Source organism: Lepidochelys kempii, chromosome 2 (genome assembly GCF_965140285.1).
Source record: "Lepidochelys kempii isolate rLepKem1 chromosome 2, rLepKem1.hap1, whole genome shotgun sequence".
NCBI classification, from domain to species: Eukaryota; Metazoa; Chordata; order Testudines; family Cheloniidae; genus Lepidochelys; species Lepidochelys kempii.
The window spans coordinates 258,393,887-258,406,142 of record NC_136381.1 but is presented as its reverse complement, the minus strand read 5'-3'; the positions used below and the strand labels follow the sequence as shown (position 1 = coordinate 258,406,142).

The 12,256-nt window shown below is 42.7% G+C and overlaps 1 protein-coding gene across 3 annotated transcripts in view; it reads left to right on the top strand.

Moving 5' to 3' along the window:
• OXSR1 (oxidative stress responsive kinase 1) overlaps window positions 1-12,256 on the top strand; it is a 117,640-nt gene that overhangs the window by 65,840 nt on the left and 39,544 nt on the right. For all 3 annotated transcript variants that reach the window (XM_073334693.2, XM_073334695.2, XM_073334696.2), the window contains one exon: window positions 10,850-10,905. In XM_073334693.2, the coding sequence (XP_073190794.1) occupies window positions 10,850-10,905 (56 nt within the window). The remainder of the gene's footprint in view (window positions 1-10,849; window positions 10,906-12,256) is intronic.

Here is a 12,256-nt window from a genome sequence, read left to right as displayed (position 1 = left end):
AAATCGAAGAGACTTAATAGGTGCTTGCCAGATGAATGGGAGAAAGCAGAGTGGAAGTTGTGGGCATGCACACGTGTGAGGGAGCTAAAGAGACACTGTGAGGTTAACAATCCACTTTTTAATTTCCCTGCCTACATTACAGCTAACTTAAACTAAGTCCCAGCTGAAAAAATTGGTTTGTGGCTGAGAATAGTAGTCAAAGGTTGCACCTTTCTATGTCAATACAGCTGCAATAAATTGGACAAATACCTACTCTATTGGTGATGGCAGTAAACTTGCTCTGGTAGGGGGTAATGTGAGGTGGCTCTGGAAGTGTATTGGCAGAACTCTGTATACCAACTTGATTTCCTTGTAGCTGAGTAATGTGTTGACAGGTCTGCTGGCAGGTGGTGCAGCAAAACTGGATTCCAGTATTCTTATAATTGCCATGGAGACTGCTAAGTACTTCAGTTCATTATTTTAATATCAATAGTGTAACATTTTTTTTCAGCACTACAAATTTGTTTTAGTGAGTGTATTTGAAAAAAGACAAACCCAAAGGGAACTGAATAGCTCAAGGGATTGATAACACGATATGGAGCCTTTCATCTCTAATTGTCAGTTTGAAACCAGGCCAAGTTGGTGGTAGCTGAAAGCTGTTGCTATTTTGTGGCCATTCTGTAGCTTATGGGAAATGAGCTGGTATCATGCCAAAATCCAGTAGGAAAGTGTGCCTATATAGAAATCTACTGCGACTGCTGCACAGTCGGGCTCAAGAGACAGGTGTCTGAAGGGGAATGGAAACTCAAGTACCTTGCCACCTGCGAAGGCTGTTGTTCTAGCAACATTTGTTCTGTGGACAAACAGGTTGCTGGTAGCCAGTACTGTCAATATGGTGCCCTTCAAGGACTCTAAATTCACAGAAAACTGGATTGTCACACTTCTAATGAGATTTAGTCATCTTCTTTCTCAGTAAGAATGAGGGACAGCTCATTATAAGTCACTCATTTCTGTTTTATTTGAAAACTTTATCCAAAATGATGAGAATTTTTGTCTACAGCCTTAAGCAATCGTTGTAGGGAAGAACAGATCCCAAGCATTTTTTATCTGTGGAAGCAATAAACTTGCTTCACAGAGTGTCTAGCACAGTATCTGGCATAAGAGGGCACATGGCACTGTTGCATCAGTGTCTATGAGCAGGAACCAATTTAGATCAAATTGTGGTGACTTAGCAAACCAGTGCTCTGTCATGGTGGCAGCAATTTATACTTTATCACCTTGGAATTCATTTGCAAAAAGTGCCTAACCTGCATGGTCGCAAAGACAACCTTCAAATATGAACCATAGGTAAACCTGAAACAGTTTGCCTGAGGCTGCAAACAGCCAGAAACAGTAGTTCCTGTGAAGAGTGCCCTTATCCACTTCAAGGGAAGTGATGATCGCTCTGAAGGCTAATGATGATGACATTAATTGTCACTGCTGATAAAAGCATGTAAGGAAGAGGGATGATCCGATACCACTGTGTGTATGCAATTTGTAAAACCTAGAGAATCTATTCAATATAAATCTCACTTTGGTACTTCAGGCTCTGACCACTTTCAGCGCTGTTTACCTTTCCATTGTGATCCCTGACCTAAGTGTCACGTGCTTCACCGTTATTGTAAGTGCTGGATTTATCAAAGCATTTTATTTGTGTTTAGGAAATGAACTCTACACTGTTTTTTTTTTTTTTTTTTTTTTTTGTTCTTCACTTCAGACCTTTGTCATGAGCCTGAGAGTGATGCTTTCAAGGAGATATGAAAGATCTTAATCTTACTGATTCTCCTTTCCTTTGTTCTTTTTAGTCATTTCTGTTGCTGGGAAATTTAAAAGCAAGAAAGCTTGTTTGAATTTCCTCCTCAGTACTTGGTAAATCAAGCTGCTTAGTAATGAATGGAGAAAAATATAGCATGAAATAATAACCAAGACAACTTTCACACTTGCTATGTGGGTTCAGCTCTGATTGTGGCTTGGAATTCAGGGATCTGTAGAAAGATTACTCTAACATATGAAGCTAGTGTTGTTTTTAGCAATTCTTGAGTTGTTAGAATTATCTGGGGTTGGGAGAGACCCTGAGTGGATCATCTCCATCCTCTACTTGCATCACAGCAACTGTTAGTTATTGCAGGTGAAATACACAATCACTTTTAGAAACGGAGGGATTGTTTACTTCAGGAATGTCATCACTGCCTTATTTAAGGCACGTTCTGATTTGTCAGCACTGCTACCCAATACAGAGGAGTCTTCCCACATCATTCTAGTCAATAAAGCGGTGGATTCAATAAGCAATCTTCTCATTTCCATTTACAGTGCAGCAAGTCTACAGTGAATCAACCACTTCAAAGACCATTTTAAGATGGATAATACCTATGTTTCGTCACAATGAAACAGATTTTCTCTCCTTAATGTAAGTTAGTTACTTAATTGGAGATCCCTTAAACCCAAAATCAATTAAAGTTCCTGAATTATTCCAGGCTAATATTCTTTCCAGGCTCTATATTTACTGGACTATAGGGTTTCCAGGATGGGGAAAATGGTGTTTGTATTTTTATTCCATCCATTACAGAATTCAGTTAAAGCATTAGAAATAGGCCACTTACGATATTTGTTTAGTAATATATACTTTAAATTTTGCAAGCCTGCAACAGAAATGGTTTTGGATAGAAGGAGTAAATGTATACTAGGCCACATTGTAGCCCCTCTTCTATTAAAAACAGAAATATTGTAATGCTTTATACGTACCAGAGAGAACATTTAGCAGTCAGTGAGTCTGATTGTTGTACCAGAGTGAGAAATGTAATGTGCAATGGAACCCTCGTAAGCCACACTGATTTAAGATCAGTGGCTCAAAGGATGACTGTTTCCATTTTAAAGGTCCCTTTACATGTGTAAACACCCAATTTAATTATAAATCAAGGGAACTTCCTTCCCCTCTCACTACTTTGGCCTAGCCTGAGAGCTACTTCCAGCTTTTGGGGAAGGAGGTTGAGAACTGGGAAGTGCCACCTCCGGCTTCTGTCCCTCAATTTTCACAGATAAACAGACATATGAGTTAGGAATGTGTTTTAAATGAGCGTATATAAGAACTGGAGCCCTGTAGTGTATATATCAGCATTGCCACATCGGCAAGGATATCCAGCCATTTACATAACCTAAATCTGACATTAGGTTTTGAAATGCAAACCAAGCTCAAACCTGGAATCTCTCATCTATTACTAGTGCCTGAGACTGGGCATTGCAAAATTATTTGGCTCCCTAGAGAGAAGAAGCAGACCTTGTGACTCCACAGTATGCCCTCTCATTGATTTATGTAACAGCTTGTAGCAGCTGTTAAAGGAGTTTTGTGCTCGCCCTCTATTGCAATTGCTATAGAGGAAATGAGATGAGGAAATCCAAGAATTCAGTGGATGAACACAGGAGAATTTCCCAGTCTATTTCTAGCTTCTGGACTGTGACATGGAAACTCAGCTTTCAGGAACACCTGGGCAGGGTGGCAGGGAGAGTATCAGTCAAGTTTTCATTTTAAGTAGCCTGATTATTCCAGTAGGGTGTGATGGTGGAAGCATGTTTCCCTCTCCCCTTCTCCTCTGTTTCTCGCCAAATGTCTATTATAGGTAAGGCTATGTTTTAGTCTCGGGTATTTTAAGTAAAAATCATGGATAGGTCATGGCCTGTAAACAAAAATTCATGGCCCGTGACCTGTACTCTATACCCCTGACTAAAACTTGGGTGCCCTGGGGCAGGGGGCGGCCCAGGGGCAAGGGGGTTGGCAGGCTCCCTACCCAGGTCCCGGAAGTGGCCGGCATGTGCCTGCAGCTCTTAGGTGGAGGTACAGCCAGGGGGTGTCTGCATGCTGCCCCCGCCCTGAGCACCCGCTCCGCAGCTCCCATTGGCCTGGAACCATGGCCGGTGGGAGCTTGTGGGGCAGTGCCTGCAGGTGAAGGCTGCACGCAGAGCCGCCCGGCCGTGTCTCTGCCTAGGAACGAAGGGAGGGACATGTTGCTGCTTCCGGGGAACCCTCCCCCATCCCCGAGGTAAGCGCTGCCCAGAACTCTCACCTCTTCCTGCACCCCAACTCCCTGCCTCAGCCCTGAGCCCCCTCCCACACACAATCTCCTGCTGCTGCTGGGGAGGGGTGTGGTGGCCCGACGCTTCCCCAGCAGCAGTCTGTGTGGCTGGCCCAGGCGCTGTCTGAGCTGCTCAGGCGGCCCCGAGCCAGCCGCACTAGCCACTGCAGAAGTCACAGAGGTCCTGGAAAGTCATGGAATCTGTGACTTCCATGACAGGCTTGCAGCCTTAATTATAGGTCTTCTGTCCTTGCATCACACACCACTTTTCACACTAATCTGTTATGCTTCACAATATCCCTGTGAGGTAACTTACCCTGTTTTATAGCTGGAGTACTAAGGATTTGTGACTTGCCCAAGGTCATACAGCTACCTGGTCTCAGAGCTGGGAATAGAAACCATGCTTCTGGGCTCCCAGTCCCTTGCATTAGCCACTAGCTAGTGGTGGCATGGAAGAAAAATTAAACTTTTAAAAGCGAGTAATAAGATTCTGTAGAAAACAGCAGGAATTGTAGCAAGATCCTGAACTGTAGAATTGCAACCTGTCTTTCCTCCCCCCATTGCCCCAGCTTTTTATATATCCTTTGAGACCAGGCAGTCATTCTAGTCTAGAATTCCTGATGTAGACACTACTAGACCATTCGGTGCATCACCTTCTATGCTTGACAGACACAGCAGCATTCACAGAGCGAATTATTATAATACAGTTTCTGCAACTTTTTTTTTCATTACATGAGCAATTCAGTATGTCTTATAGTGACTCAAATAATCCTGAGATGGTGTAGCCTGGCTTTTCGGGCATATTTTAGTTGGGCTAGAACTGATTCGCTTGGTACTTTTTCCCTTTTGTAGGTAGAAGTTTGAGACTAGAGATCCTTGTTAGGCGTAAGACGTGCTGGGGCAGCTGTTGGTACCTGATTTTGTACAAAGTACGAACAGCTGCTTTCCATTTTATTTTTTCAAATTTCCATAACCTCTGCCTATTCTATGTACTAAGGATAGATGGAAAAGTCTGTTGTGCTGGAAGTGTGTACTTAAAACATTTAATAAAAAGTCAACTGTGGCACTAACCTCACTCTCAGTGTAGTATGAGAAAAGACAATTGCACAACACAGCATGGATCCACTGAAAAGTGATACATTTCATCTAAAATAAGACTTAGTTTCATATTAATATCTTGTATGTCCTCTATTGGGATTAGAACCTGCTTTTGCAGGGAGGATGGGCTTGATTATTTCTTGTGATAGGTCTGATTCATCTCTACCTATTGTGGTCTGTGGGGGTAGGGAAGGGGCCAAGAAGCCAAGCATTTGATTGGCTTGTATAACTTGTTGTGCTGCAAGTGAAGAATCCTTTTTCCCCGTAGCTTTTCTGTTACATCACTATGTGTGTTTATAACACACTTTCTATGTATAAGCTCTTTAAGTGCTTGCACATGTCTATTCCACTGTAGGTGTGTGCACCCCGAGCTCAGTTGCCGGAAATTTTCCCCTCAGTGATACCCATTGGGATGTCTCCGGCACCCCCTGGTGCTGTGCCCTCATAGCGCTGGTATAAGGCGCCTAGCCGACCCTGCGCCCCCTCATTCCTTCTTACCGCCTATGACAGTTGCTGGGACAGCTTTCCTTGCTGCGGCAAGCTGTTCCCAGTGGTCTTTGTTTTCTTCGTTTCTTCATATTGTGTGTAGTGAGAGTGTAAATAGTTGTTAGTTTAGTTAATGCTTCTCTGTCAGCAGAGTTCCGTCTGTTTCCAGTGCTGAGGCATGCCTTGGTCACTGGGCTTCAAGCCCTGTGCCTCCGGCAACAAAGCTATGCCTTTGAGCGACCTGCATTTTTTTTTGTTTGATGTGCTTGGGTGAGGCTCACGTTGGGCATCGCTGTATAGCTGTGCTGCAAGTTTAAACCCCATATGAAGGAGGCCTGGGAGGCCAAGTTAAAGTTCCTCTTGATGAACGCAGCTCTCAGACCTTCCAGTCAGACTTGGCACATGGTATCTCAGCATCCGTGTGGAGTGCTCGTCCTGTCATACGGGGGCCCCTGCACCATTTGCCATCCCTGGTGCTGAGAAAGAAGCATCTGGCCAAGAGGAAGCGTTCCCCTACTCCGAAGGTTGCACCCTGCTCTGCATTCCATGCCTGGCTGAAGTCACGCTGCTTCTCTGCCTCAGCGTTGCAGGTGGCATCATTGCCTCTGGCCCGTTCGCAGATACCGTTGAGGCTGGTCCTAGATGAGCAGTAGACGCTGAAGGGACAGCGTGATGCCAGTGCTCTCGCAGAGCTGTCCACTGTGGAGGCGTTCGCTGCGGCCGGAGATCTGCGGGCGCTCTCGGTACTGTCGTCACCAGCAGTACCAGAGTCTGGCGTCGGTGCCATTGGACAGGATGAAGCAGGTAGCCTCTAACTGCTCTCCAGGTCCAGGCCCCATGGTACCATCCCTGGCCCACGTGCAAGTGTCTCTGCCCCAGCTCCGGTGGGAACCATACCTCCATGGTCCCTGGAGGAAGGCTCGTCGTCTGAGTCGAAGGTTGGGTCGTACTTCAGTCATCCGAGGAGTCACCCTTGCTATCCATCCAGTCAGCCCTACCCAGCTGTGGACCCAGGCAAAGGAGTATCATTGAGTGCTTGCCCCAGCAGTGGCTGGCCTATTCCTGTTCTTTCCCCTGTTTCACAACCACATGTTGCTCACTTAAGGTTTTGTAACTTCATTTACAGGTTTTTTCTTTCCAGGATAATGACCATACCTTGGGCTGAGTAACTCAGATAAATATTGAGGAATGTATTAACCCAGGGTATAGTTATTACCGTCTTATTAGGAAGTACCTTCAAATTCTTATACTTGGTAATAACCATCTTCTGGGCAAATAAACCACTCACTGTTCAGCTTGTGAGTTTATTCAACCTATGAGATGCTTATAAATGGGAAGCACTTTTAAGTTGTTTTTCATTTGTTTTCTTGTCACTAACGTTAAGGAAGCCTTAAAGTGTCACAGCTAAATACAAGGTGGAACAGATCGTTTAGCATAAACAAATTCATAACTTTGCTAGACACTAAAATAATGGACTGAGTAGACACACTGGATTTATGGCTTATTACAACAAATTAATCTCAGAAATTCCAGTGCTGCATGAAGGCCATGATATAATAGCTCTGAAGATGTTTCAGTGAGCTTCCTCTTTATGTACAGTGGTGAAGATGATGGAAAGGTTGGAACCTGCCTCTCTGGTACAGTAAAACCAAAATGGAAGCATGTCGAAATAATTGTTTGCCTCTGAACCATTTTGCTGCTATTGGGGTGGAGTGTATACCACACTATGAGTAATAGCCTTCTTAGAACATTTGTTATGGAGACGAAATGCCACATCAAACTGATATAGTTCTCAAATTTGACTTGCATTTTTGGCACTGACTATAGGTTGTTTACAGTTAAAACCCCCAGTAAAACCGGTCTTTTTTTCTTTTTTTGAGCTAGCAGAGAGCACTATTTTAATAGACATCTTAACAAGAACTTAGGGGATTCAAGGAATAGAAGGACTTTTCTGCTGATGTTTTTACTAGATGTATTCTAAATGCCTGCCTTAACTCTCTTGATGCCCCAGTATTATTCAACAACATACCCTGGCAAGGGTGGGGCAGTCTGGCATTCTCTGAGTCTGCATGGAGCTTGTTACCCAATTGTTTGTGTAAATGGAAATGTAACTGGTTTCTATATAACAGAGTGCATGACAGTTAACATTTCTCCGTTCGCTGACTCTGCTTTGTAAATGTCAGCCAAGTTTTAACTCTAGTACTTGATTGAATATACAGCAAATTCCACTTAGTGGGTTAGCCAGCTGTGATATACCGTAGCCATAGGGTGAATTATGAAAGGCTTTGTACCATTGCACAGGCCCATGATGGACCAGTCTTACCTTGAAAACTACTCTCATATACAGTGCTGGATTCTTAGTAAATTGAAAGAGCCATTCAGTACCAGTTCTTCCTGTATTAGGTGGGTCCAGCCACATAGAGAGGCAAGGACCCCAACAGCCACCCTCCATGCATGCCGTTCTGTTCTTCTCTAACACAACCCTCCCCTTCTCCCTCCTACCCATCCCCCACACCATTTTGAGCTGCAACTTGTAAATCAGTATGTCTTGGGGGAGACAAAGGGGCAGCCAGAAGAAAATGGCTTGGAGAACTTGCTGTAGGAAGTGACTTGTTCTGCCAGTTATCCAGAGGGCTTCACTGAGCAACCTCTGCATGGATAAGTGCCAGGATGGATTTCTAGAGCTGGTTTTGCATACATCTAGCACATATTTCTTGCTGAACAAAGACTATATCCGTAGCTAGCGAACTGGTGGCATTTGCAGTCCAGCCTTTAGCACCTTCTAAACTTTCCCAGCTACAGGTGCTGTTAGGGACAGAATCCTGGTGGAATCTATTCTCATATGAACCAAGAGGGCTTGCCTGTGACAGAATGCAGGAAAGGCTTCATTTCTTACTGCTTTAAAAACAGAAAAGAGTAAACAACTCTCTCAACTGCTAATTGTACTGGGATTTTAAATATTGTCCTCTTACTGCAATATTACAAGAAGGGATTGGGGGAGGAAATGACAGCTATATTTTTAATGTGGTTGTTAACCCATTGTTGTCCCCTCCCTCCCCTTGCCCAAAAGTGCTGTGATACTTTTTGGAATTAATGGAAGTGTATAAACGTTGGTTTGTAAAATGAGACCTTAAAATCTATAGCATATAGAAGCTGATCTGTTTGCAAGATACTGCTTTCTTGACTATGTTGTGTGGAGACTTAATTATAGGAAAAAGTACCTAAGTAATGCCCATCTTCACTATGAAAACTGGTTTCCTTTTTGATAATAGCTTTGGATGTGTGTGTATGCACACACAAACAAACTTAGATCTTTGACCTGGGTGAAATGAGTCGATGGTCTGTCTAGCTTGCAGTGGACAGTTGTCCTATTTATAAATGACACCCCCCTTATTGTTTGTTGTGTTGTAGTTGTGTTGGTCCTAGGATATTAGAGGGACAAGGTGGGTGAAGTAATCTTTTATTGGACCAACCTCTGTTGGTGAAAGAGATGAGTTTTCAAGGTGAAGAGTTAAGTATTTATGCTAAATAAGCTTTTGTTTAGCAGCGACACTCAGTACCTTTTCCAGACCTGAAGAAGAGCTCTGTGTAGTTTGAAAGCTTGTGTCTAAGCAACAGAAGTTGGTTCAATAAAAGATATGACCTCACCCAGCTTGTCTCTCTAGTCCCTTATTAGGGAGACAGGGTAGGTGAGAGGTAAGAGTCAATACGTTGTAAGAGACCATTCAAGGTGAAGTGGCTGGTTAGCACCTCTCCAGTCATAGTGGGAAGGGAAGTGTGTGTGTGTGTGTGGTGGGAGGAGACAGCTGGGGGTGGGTTGTTAGAGGGTTATAGATTGTTGTAATAAGCCATAAAGCCAGTGTGTCTACTCAGTCCATGATTTTAGTGTCTAGCAAAGTTATGGTTTTGTTTATGCTAAACAATCTGTTCCACCTTGTACTTAGCTGTGACTGAGTACCTTTCCCAGACCTAAAGAAGAGCTCTCCGTAGCTTGAAAGCTTCTCTCACCAGCAGAAGGTGGTCCAATAAAAGATATTACTTCACCCACCTTGTCTCTCTAATATCCTGAGGCCAGCACAGCTACACCACAATGCATGTAGCCCCCTTATGGGCAGTCTCAGCAGACACTGAAAATTGGATGGGTTCTCTCCATGGATTATTCAAGTCTGAGTTTAGTCACATAGTGGCAGATCTTTGTACTGTAGCAGCCTTGTGTTGTCCCTCCTCTGTAACTAGAACATTTGATTATCCAAGCCTGTGCATTCAGCAGCCTTTACAAGTAAGTAATTCATGTCCCAAAGACCTTTTTCAACAAGTCACACTTACATGCTATAATATTACAACTTTTCTAGTATTCAGTGTACATCAGTGATAGGCAACTAAGTGTTTATCGCAAACATATTTCAGGCTTGTAATATATGGGAAGCTATTGTATTAGTGTATTGAGGATGTTCAGTAAACACTGGAGGTATACTACTTTCATAGAAGTTAAGTTTTATTTTTTGTCACTGATACTGCACAATGCCTCTAAATAAATGTGAATCCCATTCAGCTATAAAATTGGCTTAACATGCACCGTAGTAATTAATGTCAATATATTAGTGATCCCTGAATATGCCTTAAAGTTCTTAGATTAAGGCAGATTGAAATCTAGTCACTCTACTTAGCTCTGGCACTACTGATGTAAATACATGTCTCAAGATGGCCACTGCTCGAAACAGATTCACAATTGGCAGGATGTTAAATAGTTGTTCAGATATTCTTCAAAATGATGCTGTCAACTCCAGTTTACTGTTACTAAAAGTGTATTTAGAATCCTTATCCATGGGCAGTCTTTGTCTAATTTTGTTCTGATACGTGCTTTTTTGTGGGGGGTCAAGCAAATATCCCATGCTGGTGTTTGGAAGAGCTTTGCAAACATTAACTTGGGAGTGAGCACGTGGAGTTCAGCGCTGGAACTGATCTACACCTGAGCTGCTGCCACTTTCAGGACTTCTCCAGAAGGACGAGAGGCGCTGCTCCTGAAGAAGTCATGAAGGATAAAGAGACTTTCAGGGCCCTAACACATCCCCTCTCCCAGCCAAACCCACATTCCAATCCTGTGTCATCTGGGGGAGGGGGAATAATTTGTAGTAGCTTTGCTTAATAAGTAACACTTATTGTTGCTTTATTTTTTGCAGGGATGTGAAAGCAGGGAACATTCTTCTTGGAGAAGATGGCTCAGTACAGATTGCAGGTAACTTTCTTATCAACTTGGAGTAAAGAGAATATGGAGAATACTGTATTGCTTCATGTTTGGCCAAAGTGGCTTGCAGTGGCACGTAGAAACCCAGTTAAAAAATGCCACGCTGTCAGATGGTCCCGTATTTCAAACAAGATTTCTAGGAGCAGTTTTTCTTTTGGCTTATTTTTCTCACTCTTTTGATATTTTAAGATTATTGTGCTGGAAATGGTTTCTATCAATGTGAATAAATCATTTCAGCATAAACCAAAAGCCACTCCTTTAAATCAGTTGGTTGGACAATGATTTTTTTAAACTAAGTAGCAGAGCTAGTCAAAACCATAAAACAGTAGCTTCACAGGATTGAAGAGTACATTGGATAAAGTACATACAGTACTGATGTGTAACATTCTGCTGGAAAGGGGGTAGAATTGTTTGAAGTAAATTGCTGATGCCCATATTCTTAATGGGGAAAGTGTAGGTCTTCCACTAGCTAATAAAAGATGACATCAAAAAGGCTGAGGTGTTTAATGCCGGTTTTGCTTCTTTCTTCACTGAAAAGGTAAGTTGTGACCAGGTACTTAACACAATTAAAGTTCTCATCAAGGGGGAAGGAATGCAAGTCCAAATAAGGAAAGAATGGTTAAAAAAATATTTAGATAAATTAGATTTATTCAAGTGAGCAGGGCCTGATCAAATTCACCCTGGGGTACTTAAGGAACTAGTTGAACAATCTCAGAACTGTCAGTGATGATCTTTAAGAACTCATGGAGGATGGGTGAGATCCCAGAGAACTGGAGAAGGGCAAATGTACCTATCTTGAAAAGGGGGCACGGGAGGGGACTTGCGGAATTATAGACCAGTCAATGTAACTTTGATATCTGGAAAGATGCTAGAACAAATTATTCATCAATCAGTTTGTAAACATCTAGAGGATAATAGGGTTATAAGGAATAGCTAATATGGTTTTGTCAAGAGCAAGTTATGCCAGATCAACCTAATTTCCTCCTTTTGGCAGGGTTACAGGCATAGTGGATAGAGGATGGGGAGCAGTAGGAGTGATATATCTTGATTTTTGTTAAGGGTTTTGACACAGTCCCATGTTGACATTAGTAAACTAGGGAGACGTGTTCTAGATGAAATTACTATAAGGTGAGTGCACAGCTGTTTGAAAGACTACTCAGAGTAGTTATCAATGGTTCACTTTCTGGCATTTGCCTTACCTCCTTGTGTCAGATGCCTGAATAATCTTTAAAGAGGGATACATATTTGGTTCTTATCCTATATATTTTTTCAATCTGGAAAGAGGTTGCCCCTGGTTTTTTTTTTTTTTTTAATGTTAAAACTTCTTTTGAGTGTAACATCC